Source organism: Castor canadensis, chromosome 19 (assembly GCF_047511655.1).
Source record: "Castor canadensis chromosome 19, mCasCan1.hap1v2, whole genome shotgun sequence".
In the NCBI taxonomy this organism is placed as follows: domain Eukaryota; kingdom Metazoa; phylum Chordata; class Mammalia; order Rodentia; family Castoridae; genus Castor; species Castor canadensis.
Window position 1 is genome coordinate 44,037,348 of NC_133404.1, and position 17,753 is coordinate 44,055,100.

Consider the following 17,753-nt stretch of genomic DNA (forward strand, 5'->3'; position numbering starts at 1 on the left):
TTTTGGCGGTTCTGGGGTTTGAAATCAGGGCCTCATGCTTGCTGGGCAGGCACCCTACCACCTGAGCCACTCCACCAGCCCCCGTACAAATTTTTTTTTAAACAGAGTTTCTCTATGTAGCCCAGGTTGACCTTGAACTTGTGATCCTCCTGCCTCAGCCTCCTTGGTGCTGGGATTACAGGTACATACTACCACACCAGACAGTACCATATAAATACTGAAGTGTTCCTTAACTGCTTTTCCTAAAATTTCCGGTTTTGGAAACTGCTGCTCATGTACTCCTCAGACAAAACAGTTTCCTTTGCAGTGTGGCCCAGTGTGGTGGAGAAGTTATCCAGCTCAGTTTCCTGAGAACTCAGAGAGGTTCCTGGAGCCCAGGTTGAGAGGACTCCCTGATGCACACGTCGAGAGACCATGTGTGGGAACTCAAGCAGATGTGCTCAGGCCCATTGGGGGCCAGCCAGGCAGTGTCTATGGCAAGCTGAGGCCAGCTTTCTACCACTGAGAAAGCTCAGCCCCTGCTGTTGACACAGGCATGGGTGGCATTCTTCAGCACCATTGTCCCGTGAGCGGTGAATGCCTTCGTGACTGGATACTAGGTATCTTGTCTTGAGCCAAGAAGCATAAGAGGATATTGACAGTTTCATGCTAATAAATATTAAAGAAATGAACATGTTCCAAGGAGAATCTAACCAACACAAGATAGAAGACTCCATAGTTCCGTTATTTGAATCTGAAATACCCACCCACAGGGCTCATGTAGTAAAGGCATTCCCCAGCTGGAGGCTGTTGGGAGGTGATCAAATCGTGCAGGCAGTAACTTCATCAGTGCCATCCATTGATGAGCTTGTGCTGAGTGAGTGGGCTTGTAAGAGGCGGGGCCTGGTTACAGGAAGTAGGTGACTGGGGCACCTTTGAAGAGTGTACTTTCCCTCCCCCCAAACCCCTGGAAGTGAGGTTTGAACTCAGGGCCCTAGGCTCACTAGGCTGGTGCTCTACCACTTGATCCCTAACAGCCTCCTTGGAATGCTGGGGAAGCTGTGGGCCAGACAAGGTGGGTAAATTTCAAAGGGGCTGCAGGGGGGTAGGGCTGCTGATAGCAGCCCTTTTTGCTTTAGTTGTTTTTCAAATAGGGTCTCTTATTTATGCCTGGACTATGATCCTCCTGTTTATGCTTCCTGTATAGCTAGGATGACAGGCACTTACTACCACCCCCAGCTTTTACTGGTTCAGATGGGGGTCTTGTGAGCTCTTTGCCCAGGATGGCCTTGAACTGTGATCCTGATCTCTACCTCCTGAGTAGGTAGATTACCAGTGTGAGTCGCCGTGCTGGGTCTGAAGGGTAATATCTTCTCCCTAGCCCTTCCTGTCTCTGTGTGTCTCTCTCCCTCTAACTCCCCGTCTCTGGCTGCTGTGAGAGCATCTTTCCTCTGCCAGGTGCTCCTGGGCTCATGATGTACAAAGGAGGCAGCAGAACTTGGACTGGAACCTGTGAAAGTGTGAGCCAAAATGTCTTCTGTGTTGTTTTCTCAGGCATTTTGTCACAGTGATGGAAAGTGACTAACATCCTGTAACTGTACAAGAAATTCAAAGTTATAAAACATTGAAAATTTCAATCAGTGTGAATGTAGTACATTAGCAGAAAAAGGTGAGAAGTGATTGTGATAGATACAAAAATTGGCAAAGTTCAGAATCTCTGCATTATCAGAATCTTAGCGAGCCAGGAAAAGAGAGAACTTCCTTAGACTGACAAAGGCTGTTTTCAAGATAACTGTAGCAAACATGTACTTACTTACTGGTGAACTTTTCAGGGCTGGGTTTGGCACAGCATTATGAAGCCGAATAAAAATTTAAAATATGAGAATTGAACAGGTAAAAACAAAACTGTCATCATTTCCAGGTGGTATGACCCAAAAATCCAGAAGAATCTACAGCAGTTATCAGGATCAGTGAATAATCCCAGCATGGTTGATGAATTTGAGATTATGTGTGAAATCTATTTTTTCTTTATATTAGTAATGATCAGGAATTTGTGGGGTTTTTTTGGGGGGTGGGGGTTATTGGGCATCAGACCCATGGCCTCGCACCTGCTAGGCAAGCACTCCACCATGGAGCAAATACCACCAACAGTTATTTTACAATTACCATTTAGACAATAGAAATACCAAATATCTAAGAATAAAAATTTATTCATATTTATAAACCCTGAGAACTATGAAATAAAGGGGTATATACCATCTTCATGGCTTGAAATTTTCAACATTTTAATTATTTCCATCCTCCCCAAACTGATTATAGATTCAAAGCAATCCAAGTCAGAATTTCAGTGTGTTTATATGTGTGTGGGACTTTTCAAGTTGATTCAAAAATAATTGTGGGGACATTTGAAGGTCACATTAAAAACCAGAACACCTTGGAAGGAGAGGAATGGGGGTAGGGGTCCTGCTGTAATAGAAGTAAAGCCATATTGTAAGCCTTGTGTCTAAGGCTGTGACACTCACCCAAGGGTAGAGAGGTAGAGAATCCAGAAGTGGGCAGCTCTGCAGGACAATGAGGAAAGCACATCGGAGGGCCATCTGCAGATCTTTGAAGTAGGTGTACCAGATAAGGGCCCCGTGTCCTCGTATGTGAAGGATTCCTGAAAGTAGTGAGGAAAGCCACAGACCATAGGAAGTGGTGCAGAGGCTCAAACAAGTCTTCCAACAGCGAGATACGTCTGTGTGCCCACCAGATGAGACATGGAACAGAGTCCTCTGAAACTCGAAGGTGTGGGACTTGGTGCAGCTACCTTGGAATGTGGCTTTGTTACCTGTTATGGAAGTGTACACAACACCAAGCTGAGCAAATGTACATCACTAAATGATGCTCACTAGCAGTGCTTTTAGATTGGGGTCCCAGGCTGGCCTCCAACTCTCAGACCCAAGCATTCCTTCTGCCTTGGCCTCCTAGGCACCCGGGACTATAGGCATGTGTCATATGCCCAGCCAACAACTTGGGGTTTGGTGTGGGGGAGGTTGGGAATAGAACTCGGGGCCACCCATGCTAGGCAAGCATTCTACCACGGAGCCCCACCCCAGCCCTAGCAGCAAAACTTGAAACAGTCCAGAGTTGAAAGCAAACAATGAAGTAGATAGGTAAATAAATCATGCTGTAGTCATGTGATGGAATTCTGCAGGACAGTCTGTTTACAAAGCCACGGCCATGTGAACACGAAGCAATCTCACAGCAAGAAATTAAGAAGATTGCAAAAAAGTGTTCATTTCATTTATATAAAGTTTAAAAAGCAGTCTAAACTTCACTGTAGAGTGTAAGGATTGATGTTCAGATGATGAAAACAAAAGAGGGGGCGGTCACCACCATAAAAGGACCGTGGTCACTTTCATGGGATGGGGAGAAGGTGTGGACAGTCTTCGCCTTGAGGGCTTGAAGTGCTCTGGTTTTTATCGGGTTGAACATAGTTTATGTGGGTGTTCTGTTTGTGTACTACTCTGTATGCCTACAGAATTTCACAGTTATATTAGCATATCTAAACTTGCTAGAATTTTTTTTAAAGAGCCCTATCTTTTAATACAAAACTTTTTCTCAGCTTGGTCAACATTTGTAGGAATGGTTCATATGAGGAATGGGAAATAAGAAAAGTACCTGTGATCTCCAAGCCAGAGAAGCCATCTGAGTCCTTGGCACACACACCTGTAGGTGGTGAGGGGCAGATGGGGCCAGGGCCCCAGGGGGTACCGTGGTGCTGTTACAGCCCACCCCAACTGCACTTCCTAGGTAGTGACAGGCTCTGCACTGCTAGTGTTTAAGGAAACTGCTCTTTTTCTGTGGCAGCCACACGCTGTGCAGAGAGGCTGTCACTAGTCACTAAGTGACTCCAGGAGGACATTGCCTGGGACTCAGAAGCTGGAAGGACTCCAGCCTCCAGCGGTGCGTAACTTCTTACTTCATAATACAAGGCTGAGAAGAAAATGTTATAGGTGCATTTCCTTTCAGTGGCAGTGGCTTTGTAGTTGATTTTCTTGAATGTTCTGAATAGATGAACTATGTTTTCTAAATTACAGTGACTTTTAAACTACTTTCCCATTTTTAAGATTTAAGATTTCCAAGTGATTGTTTCAAATCAAGAATAGGTTGGTTTGAATTTCATCAAATGCCAGTTTGGCATTTGAAAAGACTGTGATACAGATGGACATTTTGAACTGACGTATAACTTTTAACAGCTCTAACGCATGTTAACTTCATGTGACATGTGACAGAAGTCATTAACGTGGCGAGTTTTCCCTGTGATAGGCTGTCCCGTTCCATTTCTCATGCAGCATGAGAGCAAGTGGATTCTGAAGTCAGACCCACATCTGACCCTAGATTCTGTGTTTGTGAGCCCCACGGAGAATGCAGCGAGCTGGACTTAGCTGATGAAGATAGCACTAGCCCCCCTCCTAAGAACAAACCTGGGACTCACATCGAGTGATCGCTGGAGTCACAGTACATACGGACACACAGGCTTTATTGTCCTCGGTGGCATCTTACCTGAGTTCTTCAGTGAGATTCAACTGCAATTCATGAAATCTGTTTCAGGTTCTGGATTCTAAAGTCTGTTTGGGCATTGTCATTTTTAGAACACCATCCATTTCTTAAGTTTCCAAATTCATCAAAAAGTGATAAATCAGATACTTGGCCCTTAACTACAAAATACTGGGCCTTTCTACAAAATGTAGAAAACAGAAGGAAACCTAGAATCAAATGTTAGCGTTTTAAAAAAAACTTTGAGTGTCCAGTTTCCTTATTAAATAGCAATCCCAGGGAAAGTATGTTCCAAGATCCCAGAAATTCATCTAACATACCTGTGTGTACACATATGCACACACACACAGGTGCCAGTACCAGCAGAGACCAGACCAGACCCCTAGTGTTAGCTGACAGTGACGGGGGACAGACGGAAGGAAGGATAGGAGCACTTGCCTGCTTCTTCATCATCCTTGTCCCCCTGCTCCTGTCCCTACACTGCCGTAGGTGAATTTATGACTCATTTGGAAGAAAGTGAAGCTGATGCTGTGTGAGAAGACGACACCAGGTTCGGGCTCAAACCTGCGCTGTCCAGTACAGCCACTACCCACACAAAGCTGGTTAAAATCATATTAGTTAAAATTCCAGTTCCTCAGTCACACTTCAAACACTCAGTAGCAGTGTGGCTATTTAAATTTAACTAAATTTAAAATTCAAGTGTACTACTAGGCACACTTCCGGTGACGACACTGAATGCTTTCATCCTTGCACAAAGTCCGTTCGGGAGGCGTTGCTCTAGACAGACTCCTGGGTCACTCCGTGACTAGCCATCCCGAAAGTCTCTTGATTCTGTGTTTTTTCAGAGTGGTCATCATTGAGGTTTTCTTTTCCAGACTCTGCTGTTGGCAAACTTTATTCAAAGACTTCCCCGGTTGAGTCCTGTTACAGCACTTATTTTCCAGTTGAAACATCCTTACCTAAATAGATGGCTTATTTATCTTGAGAATGAACAAGGCAGTGAAGTTCCAGTACAAGGGAAGAACTCCCTGATGGTATGTTCCCATTAGAGGCAGTCTTTGCAATCTGAAGTGAAAGCAGCTTTTCAATTGTGATATAATATAGATTATAGATCTTTCAATGTAAAATAATTGTTACATTTCTGTGTTTTTGCAGACTTCACTGTATAATGGGAAACTTAGCTGCTGTTTTGATTATAACCTTCTGTCATTTTCCTTGGATTTGTAGGTTTGCAAAGATTCACATCAGTGTATCTGAGCCCATTATTCCATTCAGAGAAACAATCACAAAGCCCCCGAAGGTTGACATGGTCAATGAAGAAATAGGCAAGCAGCAGAAGGTTGCAGTCATACACCAAGCCAAAGAAGATCAGAGCAAAATCCCAGAAGGAATCCAGGTGGACTCTGATGGGCTGATCACCATGACCACCCCCAATAAACTCGCCACACTCAGTGTTCGAGCTCTGCCCCTTCCAGAAGCAGTCACTCAGATTCTGGAAGAAAACAGTGATTTGATTCGTTCCATGGAGCAGCTGACATCCTCTTTGAATGAGGGCAAAAACACTCAAGTGATTCATCAGAAGACCCAAGACAAAATTTGGGAATTCAAAGGAAAACTAGAGCAACACCTAACAGGGAGAAAATGGAGGAACACCGTGGACCAAATCTGGTCGTTTGGCCCAAGAAAATGTGGGCCCAACATTCTGGTCAGTCAGAGTGAGGACTTTCAGAACTCTGTGTGGACGGCCCCGGCCGGCAGGGCTTCGAAAGAGGCCAGGAGGTACCGGGACTTCGGCAATAGCATCGTGAGTGGCTTCCAGCTTGCCACGCTCTCTGGTCCAATGTGTGAGGAGCCCCTCATGGGAGTCTGCTTTGTTCTGGAAAAATGGGACCTGAGTAAATTTGAGGAACAAGCAGTGAGTGAGAGAGAGAACCAAGAGCAAAGTGATCAGGCAGGAGAGCCACAGGGCGAGGGTAAAGCCCACCACGAAAGGCAGGAGCCACAGGGTGGCTATGCGGAGCCCTTGGAGAAGAGGACCTCCCAGAAGGCAGACCCTTCGGTCGCTGACTGCTACGGGCCCTTCTCGGGGCAGCTGATTGCCACCATGAAAGAAGCCTGTCGATACGCACTGCAAGTGAAGCCACAGCGCCTGATGGCGGCCATGTACACATGTGACATCATGGCCACCAGTGAGGTTCTCGGTAAGGAGGGAAGGTGATGTGGGGAGGCGTGCCCGGGCAGTGGGGCGTCTTGCGATCTTAACACTGAAGCCACACACACCATCTTCTGACTTACTGGGGAGTTAGGATCTTTGAAGGCCAGAGGTCTCAAGTAGTAAAGTCTTGAGAGGGACACAGACCTGACTTGTCTTTGCATCAGATGTAATCTTCGTATAATGAACGTCTGGTAAAGGAGGGTGGACTGCGCCTACCTGCTCCCATCCAGACATGTCTCCCTTTTCTTCTAGGTGGGTAAGCGTGTCAGCCTGGGTAACCAAAGTTGTCCTGAAAAAATGATCAAAAAATAAGGCCATATTCTTAATCCAACAGAATTCGCTCCTGTGGATTTGGGGTCCTTTCTGAGAAAGAGTTTTTCACTGCTGAGCATTATATCAAATCCGTTTCTGGTTTTTCTGTCTTTGGAAGAAGCAGCCCTGGAGTCTTGGAGACCGGGCTCTGATGCAGTGCACATTAGCTATTTTGACATTTGACCGATACCACGTCACTGAGGTTTCTTTTCTTCTATAGAAAAAGAGGATAATAGCTCCTGATAGGTTGTGAAGGTTCAAATGAGAACACAGACGACACGCCTCCAACCTGTGCCTGGGACACAGTGGATCTGCTATTCTCTGGAGACACTGGAACTGGAGTGTGGAAGAAGATGCAGCAGACCAAATTACCAGCTTTCCTCTGGCCCTGGGGTCCTCTGGGTCAATGTGTCTTAATTACCGTGCTTTTTGTGGTTTCTTTTGCTGATTAGTTCCTGAACGGAGAAAACGTAAGCTTCCTCTTTTTTCCTGAAAGGACTTTAGGCTTGCATCACAGTAAGGTTCCTGTGACACAAACTGAGCTTTCACAGCCATGTTTCAAAGCAGCTGAGCTCAGCGAAGTTGCACAAATTAGGAACCTTGAGGTGACTCGCAGCCCATGTGCACTAAGCCAAGTGTCTACATATGACATGTGATGTACCGGGTTTCAACCCTAGTTGAGCAGCGTGTGCCTAGCATCGTCAGTGGGTCCATAGACCTCTCCAGACCATCCCCAGGTGTCGTTCTATGTTTTCATCAAGATTCTTAGAAGGCAGAGGTAGAGTTTACACCAAGGCGTCCTGATTCCTTCCCATCCTGGAGGAGCTCAGATGCAGCTCCCGTTCTGGCCCTGGCAGGTGCTCGCCCCACCCCTGCTTGAACTCTCCGTTGCTGGGCAGCTCGTAGGCAGTTCTGCCCTAGACGCTGTCTTTCCTAGACTGAGCACAAAGTCAGTCTCCTCCTAGTTCCAACCATGTGCACCACTGTTCGTTTTTCCTTCCACGTGGTAGCTGTTCACGGGTGAGGTGAGCATTACCAGGAGAAATATTTCCAGACCCCTACCTGTTTTCATAACTTTTTGCTCTTCCCCATTCTGCTTGCTGTCCTTGGCACATGCTTTATTCTCTGGCATCCTTCTAAAACTTGAACCGAGTTTGAGCATACGCCTGAGAGGTCTTCCACCCCATACAGAACCCAGGCGGGCTGCTAGCCCCCACGAGCCACGACAGTCAGCAATTCATCAGGAGAGTCAGGATCCACCCATCTCTTAAAGTGACGTCATCCCAGTCTGTTCCTCCAAAGGCAGGATCCACGTTTTAGTTATGACCTAGACTGTAGAAATAATGAAGTCTCATGAACTCCTGAGTTTATGTTACCAGCAATCTGAGTCTATACTTTTCCTTCACTTACATTTATTATATAATCACTACAGCATGGTAAGAAAATGTTTTATCTCAACATCTGGTGCTGCTTCCTGGGTTCTTTTGCTGTCAGCAGATCAAACATTCTAATGGCGTGAAGGTGCTTTATGTTGTAGCCTTCTCCTGACAATCCACTTACCAGTTATGTTAGAAAGCACAGATTAAACTAGCATAAGGCCTTCTAGTTTGCAGTTCATAGACTCCAGCGTTTTTGTCCTCAAAAAGAGCTCAGTGGTGAGCTGCTGTTAACCTGTCACGTGGTGTACCCTGCTATCCACAGTTTCTCCCAAAGCTAAGAGAGGTAAAGTCCTGGTCCTTGTCATAAGAAGTCTGGTGTTTGCTCAGCAGCTTCCTGGCGTCTTGAACACAAGCATTCTTACTAAACGTTCTCCTTGCTTGAGAGTGGAGTAACATGGGCGTTGAAACCGTTTCTGGCCCTCCTCTGTCAGCGCTGCCCGGGTTTCTGCAGGCTGTGGACATGCTTCCTGCTTTCAAAGCAGTGGAAAGGCTTTCTGTGTTGTCTTTAGTTTGGAGCCTTGGCTTGGCATGGCCAAGAACATGCTGCACACATGACCAGTTCCCTTAGCCAGTGCCCCTCCAGCCTCTGTGCATGTCCTATGAAGATGGAAATTAGGGGGCTGCCTCTTCTATGGGATCACTCGCGATTTCTCTTGGACTCTGTTTAGGGGTCTGTCTTTATTTCCTCATTTCTTCCTTTCCCTTATTTATCTGAAGTGATCTTAAAGTCCGAGGTCCATGCAGGTCTCTGCCTGTCCTTCTGTCAAGATAATGGGAACCATTCCTACCATGTTCTCAGCACCTCTGCGTCAAACCTTTCCAGTGGCTCTTCTGCCTCGTTTTCTACACAAGCCCTCTGCTACTGGGCTACAGCCCTCGCCCCTTGTCCCTTATGTTCTGAGATGGCAAATATTCAGCATAATGTGAAGCCAAGATCAGCCAATGGCATTTCTCAGGTTGGAATTCCCAGCACACTGTTTGTGTCACCTCTGTGTCATTTTCTTACTTCTGTGTGCACCCAGCCGCTGCACATGATCAGGCTGCCCTAGGACAGAACTCAAATTATTAGTTGTCATCTTTTATCTTCTACCTGGCCATTGGATGCAGTGCTGCCATCTTCCAGGGAGACGGGCCAGTCTTGACACTCAGGGTTATTTGCCTTCTTGCTCTGGAGTAAAGTACGTCTTTGCCTGGCCTTATCCACATACAAATCCCACAGTGCCAGGCCTCTCTGCCAGCTGTGAAACCCTCACTTATTTACCTTCCGTGTAGCTGCTGTTGCAGCTATTCCCTTGTCACTGGCCTGCTTTTTCAGCACAGTTCCCTGAGACCCACTGTGGAGAGAGGATTACGAGAAGCCTATGCGAACTGGTCATAAGCAAGGCGAGATGCAGATCACCTTTTTTTCCTAAGATGTTTATCTGTAGGCCGAGATTGGCACAGCCCCGGCCACAGAAGAGGAAGATGCAGAACAGCTGCTTCTCCTAGGTTGTTTACATTCAGAGAAGCAGGAACACAGGTTTCTCCTGTTATGATGTCACACCCCTCCCTGTGTTTACCACTGGATAGAAAAGACTCGCTGGAGGACAACGGAGGCTTTTGCTTTGGGGGCTTTTGCTTTGGGCTTTTGGCTTTTGGGTGTGGGAGGCTCTTGGAAGGGAAAAGAATTGCTAAAGGGGAATTGCTAGCAAGCCTCAGGGCTGAGGCTTTAAGAAAGCTAAAGAGAGAATATGGGACAGTGGAAGTCTCGGGGGCAAAGACTTTAACAGATATGCTAAAGAACAGCTAAGAGAAAACATGGGACAGTGCGAGTCTAAGGAAAGAAACTTTAAAGAACAGAAAAAATTATAAAAGCAAGGTTTTAAGGAAAGATTTTAGAAGCAAGGTTTTAAAGAATAGTAAAGGAGTAAGGCCTTAAAGAATAAAGATAGAGATAAGAAGCAGAGTAAATGAAGAAAGTAGAAAAAAGAAGCAATGAGGCTGCTGTGCGTCTCCACCCGAGCACCCAACACACCTGACTCCAACTTTCTGTCTGTCTATCCTGTATCTTTTCTGCATCTCCAGTCGCCCCCAGTTAGCCCTGGTTAGGTTCAGTAGCAACAAGGGATCAAGAGAAAAAGCTTGCTCCAACCCACTGCTTTACAAAGAAACTGTGTTTGGATTTGACCCAGACTCATTCATTCGTTCATTTATTCATCCCTCCCTCTATCCCTTCTTCCTTTTGCTGGTCTGACATCGTCTTGTTTGACTAGAGAACCCCTCTGGTCCTGTTTTCTCACTGCTTTGGGGCTCTTTGGTTCTGGCAGTCCATTTCAGAGTCCAAGGTCCATTGACATTCAGCTGTTGACTTGTGTTTTCCTTTTCTTTTCTGAATCAATAGCTTCAACTAGACGAAGAAGTGAAGAAAGTTTTCTGTGTTCCTAGGGCCCTTTGCTTCCTGCCTGGATGTTCGGATGTCTTCCCAGATGACTTCAGACCTTGCCAACTATTCCTTTTAATTCTCAAAGAACCCGCACAAGTTGATTTAGTTCTTTTCTTATTTTGCAAAATCAGTTTCCTTGGTTTCTTTTTAAAACTTAATTCTTTCTGCACAGATTGTTAAATCCTTCTATACATGGATAGATTTGCATATAATCAAGATGGGAAATACAGAAAAGTAATCATCTTAGAATTGTTTATCTGGGAAAAAAATCTCAAGAAAATGCCCTTCCTTACTTTTAAAATTCACTTTTCTAAAGGTATGGCTGTCTTTGTTGGTTTTTGGTATTTGGTGGTAATAGGGTTTGAACTCAGGACTTTGTTGCTTGCCAGGAAGGCACTGCACTGTTTGAGCCACTCCACCAGCCCTAGGCATGGCTGTCTTTCCTTGTTCTGTCCCTGGACGCTGCAGGTACCATTTTTCACCTTCTTGTCATGTGACCAGGAAATTGTCTCTGTTTCCTCTAACCTGTTAACCTCTTTCACTTATGCTCTCTCTTTAAAAAAAATCTTTGGCAGTAGCTTCATGTTTAAAACAATACTTCTTTTTAAGGGCTGGACACAATGGCTCAGGAGATCAGGAAGATTGCAGTTCAAGACCAGTTCAAAACCACCTAGGACAAAAAGTTCACGAGACCCCATCTCAGTCAATAAAAGCTGGGTGTTTGGTGGTGCACTCCTGTCATCTCAGCTACACAGGAAGCCCACATAGGAGGATCATGGTCTAGACCAGCCAGCCTGGGCTTGAACACAAGACCTTGTCCACCAAATAACTAAAGCAGAAAGGGGGGTGGGGTATGGCTCAAGTGGTAGAGCACTTGCTGAGGACTGAGTTCGAGCCCCAGTGTTACCAAAAACAAAACAACAACAAAAACCCTTTCTTTTTGTCAGAGTTAAAACTAGAATTTTAATCACACTGTGTTTCTTGGAGTTCTGTTTTTACACAGGGATAAACGCTGACATTGTTCATCAGAAACCCCCCCAAGTATCACTCTGTACTTTTTAGAAACCCTTTTCCTTCAGCACTGTGGTTCTTTCTACAGTTCACCAGCATTTTATAGTCTGTTCAGCAAAGGCTCACCGAGCTGCATGGACCAATTCTTGTTTCAAGTATGACTTGAGAGATGAGTTAAGAGGACCATGCTTAATATTAAACAATTAAAAAGTAAGATACAGTTGAATTTAGTGCACAAACACGGTTTTCTGGTGAAATTTTATGAGAAAATGGGACTGGTGACATTTGAAACAGGGTGGGTCTTTTGAAAGTGGTGCTGCTTTGAAATGGACCTTGCTGGATGGACTGATTTTGAGTTCAGCATTTCTGACCACAGCACACTGAAGATGAGCTTGAACTCCTTCCTGGAGGCTTTTGGGGACTCCTGTGAGCATTACCTCTCCACTCCTGGGTGCTTGGCTGGTTAAACCCAACATAGAACATCCTAGTGATACCCTGCCAGCCTCGCGTCCACCGTGGGCTCAGTGGTGTCTTCTGAATGTTTAAGAAGCGGGTGACAAGAATAAAACCTGGGAGCTATGAGCAGAGATTCTGACCACCTCCTTGAGGGTAGGGGAACTGGTTAGCACCAGTTTCCTCCAAACTTGCGCTGAGTTCGTCTGTGTAGGAGTGACCATTGTGTCCATTTGCGTCCTGTCAGCCACAGTGCTTGATGGCTTTGTGGCAAAAGAGAAGTTAGTCTGAACTGAACTAGTTGATAAGAAGTGCCACCAGTGTCTGTGTGTGTGTGTGTGTTATTGAAAACACTTCACAAGTATTACTAGCAATGACAAAAATCAGAAGACAAAAAGCATCTTCCCTCTTCCGTTTTCTTTTGTGACCCTTGTCCTTAACAGAACATTTTGCACAGCTGTAACCTTTTGGTAGAAGTACTTTAACAAATTGTTTCTGTATGTTATTTATTTTTAAGCCTGCCTCTCTTTGGTCCTTATCACTCATAATTTTTACTTTAATCTCTGCATAATTCCTCTTAATTTGATGATGCACTGAACCATCATCCCAAATTGGGAATTCCCATTGTTTCCTCTGTTTACTGTTAGGGGAACGTGTTGTAGACAGCTCCTTCCTTTCCTGAACTCAGAAAGAGACGACACAGCTTTCCTCCCTCCAGCTTTTGATTGTGGAGTCTGAGGACTGCCCTCGCTATTGTGGTTGAAGATGTGTCTGAGTCTGGAACCCTGAAGAGAACACATGAGGTCTGGGAAGAGGCCTTGAATACAGACTGGACAAGGACTGTGCGTTCCAGGCTGGAGAGATGCTGCGAGCTCTGAGCGGAAAACCCCTGGGAGTGGTTTACGTTGGCTTCGAGCTCAGGCTCTGGGCCCTGGCGGTCACAGGAGCTGAAGCCATGGGTTGCTGCTAGGCTCCACAGGCCTTGAATATAGGCTGGGATGTTTCTGGTTGGCCATTTGAGTTGAGTGCTGGGCACAACTCTTCCAGGCCACTTTTTGTTGTCTTTTCTGGAAAATTCCTCTTCCCTGATGCCTTTCACACTGCAGGGCACTAAGCTGTCTTCCTGTGAGTGTGTGAACAAACAAGTGACCACAGTCTGGTACCTTATCCTGATGGAAGAGGGGCTATGGTATTCACCATCAGGGCCACATGACTAGAAATTGTCACCGGTGACAGGATCTGAGTGCATCGAGCCCTGGACATGCCTGTCCTGTTGGTTGTGAAGGCCAAGCGAACATGGAAAGTTGCCTTGCAGTTTCATCATCAGGCCTGTTTTAGGATGTAGTTTTAGTGGAATTAAAACCAAATGGCTGTAAAGTGGAGGATCAATTATATTCTGCCTCAGTGACAATTGATCCAAGCTGTGGGCAGAACTCCTGAGGGAAGAGCTGCTATGCCCAACAGCAACCCAGTTTCTCGTTCTCTTTTACTCGTTGCTTTGTATTCACTTCCACCACTGCCTTAAAACTGCTCTTAGAATGAGAGGGCAGAGGGTACCAGTTCACACATACCAGCTATTACACCAAGATTTTTTTCTGTGCTCGTCAGGCAGACCCCGGGATGGAAGGGTCTGTCTTCCTTAGGGGGTCGATAAGGTAGATGTTGTCATTCTTCTTTCAGAGCATTTCACATTCTGCTTGAAATCTTGTCTTCCTTTCTGAATTCCACTTTCTCAGAGAGGTTAAAAAATATCATAGTTAAGTAGTGAAGCAGCTGGGATAGAACAGGACTTCTGGGTATGTCAGAGGAGGTGAAGGCAAGACAGCGGGCTTCATGCAGCTTAAAGGCTGCTGTGGAAGAGGAGTCAGATGGGTTCCACCTGGTGGACAGGAGGACCAGTGGTGGCTTTCCAGGGAGCAAGTTGAGGCTGTTGGAGCTTCCTGGGGCAAGCTAGCTCCTTCGAGGGCATCATGCCGATTATAACGGCTAATGGGATAGAGCCCATTGATCCTCACTTCCCTTCTGTGAGGTCACATAACTGACATTTCTAGTGCAGATGACAGCAGTGTGGACAGTGGTGACACTGGAGGCCGGCCCCACGGTGGAGAGGTCCTGGCAGTCATTGTGAATGTGAGACTGGAGGTCAAGTGAGAGGCCTGGTCCAGGAGTCTGAAGCATAAAATTAGTTTAAGTAACGTAAATGATAAGTGAATTGTTTCTCTGGAGGGGACTTTGGTGAATAGTAAGAAGCCGCAAAGAAGACTCCAGAAGAGGTTGTGCCTTAAGAATTGCAGACGTCAACAACAGAGGGATGTGCCGGGAATACAAGGAGCAATGGACAGAGGAGGTTCTGATCGGTAGTGTCACACATACTGACCATGAGACGGGAAGTCTCGGGATGAGTGAAGGCGATGCAGTAGGAGTATGGGCGCTACTGTGGAATTTTGAGGAAGCAGCTCCAGTAGCGCCCAGGACAGCACGCAGAGCCTGGGTATCAGTGATGGGTGAAGGGATGGAAGCACCTCTCCTGTGTAGAGTGTCTGTGTCGGAGGGAAGGAGAGCGTGGCAACCAGCTGGACGAGCACACAGGGACAGGTGGCACCTTCCTTCACTAACAGAGCATTATTTTTCTGCTTATTTCTAATCTTAAGGTCTGTGACTTGAGTTACCTTCACCACCACCAGGGACTCTGAACAGCGAGCAGAGACAGCTCTGCTTTGTTCTTGGTTCTTAGACTAAAAGAGGTGGGCGGGTGGCGCACACACTGTTCTTTGCCAGTAGGGACACTGCAGAGCGCACCTGTGGAACGAAAAGTACTTCTCAGGCCGGAGGGGCAGAGGAGGCTTGCTAGAGCATCCGCCAGCCGCAGCAAGTTCACGAGGGCTGTGGTGGTGTCTTGTCAGCTCTGTCTGCTGTCGCCTGTTCTTGCCGCTTAGAAGGATATTTCGAGTCACACAGGCGCTCGTGGAGGCCTGTCCTGAGTGGAAGGCAGACTCGTGCCTGAAGCTGTGTCAGCCGAAGAACTTGATAGAATTCTTGTGTTGTGGCTCTACAGATTGCTCCCTCATAAAAGATTCCTGACGCTACCGTTTCCAGGGGAATGAAACTCTCATATGTAGGCCACTTCAGTGTTACCAGTTTAAGGAAACTGTGAGCAAACACTTAGATATATGTAGTCTTAATTATGAGTGAAAAATGCAACTGTGCCAGTGGCTTAAGAGCCCAAGTCGCCTGTGTCATAGAGTTGTGCACAGCTAGGTGTCTTTGGGCAGAAGCATTCTGCCTCGCGTGCTGTGTTGTAGAAATCGTCTCTGATTAACACCAAAGTTTGGGGGTTTACATTTTACTTTTAATTTTTGTATAATTATAATGTTCTGTAGTTATGCCTTTTTAAGTAAATAATCCGTGCTTTTTGAAACCAAAGTTACCCAAGAACGAATTCCACCGTTAGTGGACTGTTACAGGGTGTGCGGGAAGTCCTGCCGGTGTGCGGGAAGTCCTGCCGGTGTGCGGCTCAGGCCATGTGACTTTTGGCTTTGCAGGACGAGTCTATGCCGTCTTGTCCAAACGAGAAGGCCGTGTGCTTCAGGAGGAGATGAAGGAGGGCACGGACGTGTTTATCATCAAGGCCGTGCTGCCCGTGGCGGAGAGCTTTGGCTTTGCTGATGAAATCCGCAAGAGGACGAGTGGCCTGGCCAGCCCGCAGCTGGTGTTCAGCCACTGGGAGGTAAGACGGTCCCGGGTCTCCGTCCTTCCTTCTCCCCTGGGCCTGCCTCCCACGGAGAGGCCCGAGGCGCAAACAAGACCCATCGTGGCACTGGCCTCCCTGAGGCTCATCCCAGAGCTATGGCGCTTTTCATTCAGATTGAATGGTCCTTAATCACCTGTTGCTTATAGTGTGTGTATATACACGCACACACACACTCATTCTTGTTTATTTGATGTAAAATGTAATAGTTAATTAAATTTAATCCTTTTTTCCTCATCCCTGATAAAGGTATAGTTTAGATTTCTAAAAGAAAGTCACTTTTGAAAATGGACATCAGGACCTTTCTTGCAGGGGCACGTGGCCCGTACGTGTAGGGGGCAGTCACCCTTGTGAGGGGCAGCTCCAGAGTGCTACACAGTGTGTGGTCTCCAGGCCCGTTCTGGATGCTGGGCTTTCAAGTGCTGTGGAGTGAAGTGGCTTGTGAGCACACCTCCTGGTCAGTGCAGGGAAAGGCTGGTGAGCAGGCAGACCTCACCCTGTGATAAGGAAGGAAGACAGCCACATTGCAGGGGAGAGAAGGGCTTGTGAGCCTGTAAGTCGGGGAGATGGTAACATGAGGCAGCTGTGGGGTCAGACCCGCCTTCCCGAACAGATCCTAAAGGGAAAGTAGCATTAACCAGCTAAGAAGAAGGGCGCCCTGTCGGAGAGAGCAGCAAAAGAAGGCAGCCAGGGAGAATACAGGCTGGGCAGGAAGCACCAAGGTGGAGACAGAATTGTAAACCAAAATGGTTAGGAAAATGGTTTTGCTGTCACTGTTCACGCTCACTTTGTGAGTGAGCAGGAGAAGCAGTGGTTTTGAGACCTGATCACCCTGGTTTCAGGTGTTAACTCTTTGACACTCACTCTGACAAACACTGGACGCCTCAACCCCTACAGAGAAGTATGTCAGACATCTGACCCAGGTCCTGTGGTCGGTCACCTTTGCTGGTGGGAAGGTTCTAGTGTGTGTGTCCCAGGTCCACAACATAGTCACGTCTGCTTGCGCTCTACGGTGTGGTCTCACCACCCATGACTCGGTTTGTTTGTTTGCTTGCTTTTTTTCTCCCACCCCACGTCTTCCCATTCACAGTATAGACCGGGCCCAGATCCCCGACTAAGGGATGCGTGGGGTCCATAGAGTCAGTGTAAGATCACATCTGTGGGAACACTTTAAACAAAGAGCTTAAGTGTACGTGACTGGTGGAGAGGGAAAATAATTGAGGAAGAACTTTCTTTTAAAATGGAACTTATAACCAAGTGAATCGGCAAAGAAGGATGACATGTTGGAAAAGCAGGCTTCAGACAAGGCTAATCTGATATTAATTCATATTAACTAAATTGATGCAAGTGAAGTCCAAAGTACCTAACTGTGTCTGCTATTCCTAAAGCAAGGTTATTTATTTATTTTGGTGGTGCTGGGGTTTGAACTCAGGGCCTCATGCTTGCTATGCAGACGCTCTTCCACTTGAGCCATTCTGCCAGCCCCTTCAAGCCCCATTCTTCATGCTTGGTAGAACCAGTGTTGACATTCTGATTATGTTATGGAATGTTTGGTTAGAACATTCCATAACAGTGATTTTTCTAAGAAATTTCTGTCTGCTGCTACCTTTGCTGAAAACTGTTCTAGAACCC

The 17,753-nt window shown here is 46.4% G+C and overlaps 1 protein-coding gene across 3 annotated transcripts in view; it reads left to right on the forward strand.

Moving 5' to 3' along the window:
* Efl1 (elongation factor like GTPase 1) overlaps positions 1 to 17,753 on the forward strand; it is a 98,918-nt gene that overhangs the window by 71,101 nt on the left and 10,064 nt on the right. For 2 of the 3 annotated variants that reach the window (XM_074061602.1, XM_074061603.1), the window contains 2 exons: positions 5,749 to 6,722; positions 15,916 to 16,100. In XM_074061602.1, the coding sequence (XP_073917703.1) occupies positions 5,749 to 6,722; positions 15,916 to 16,100 (1,159 nt within the window). The remainder of the gene's footprint in view (positions 1 to 5,748; positions 6,723 to 15,915; positions 16,101 to 17,753) is intronic. The other variant, XM_074061604.1, reaches the window with a different exon arrangement.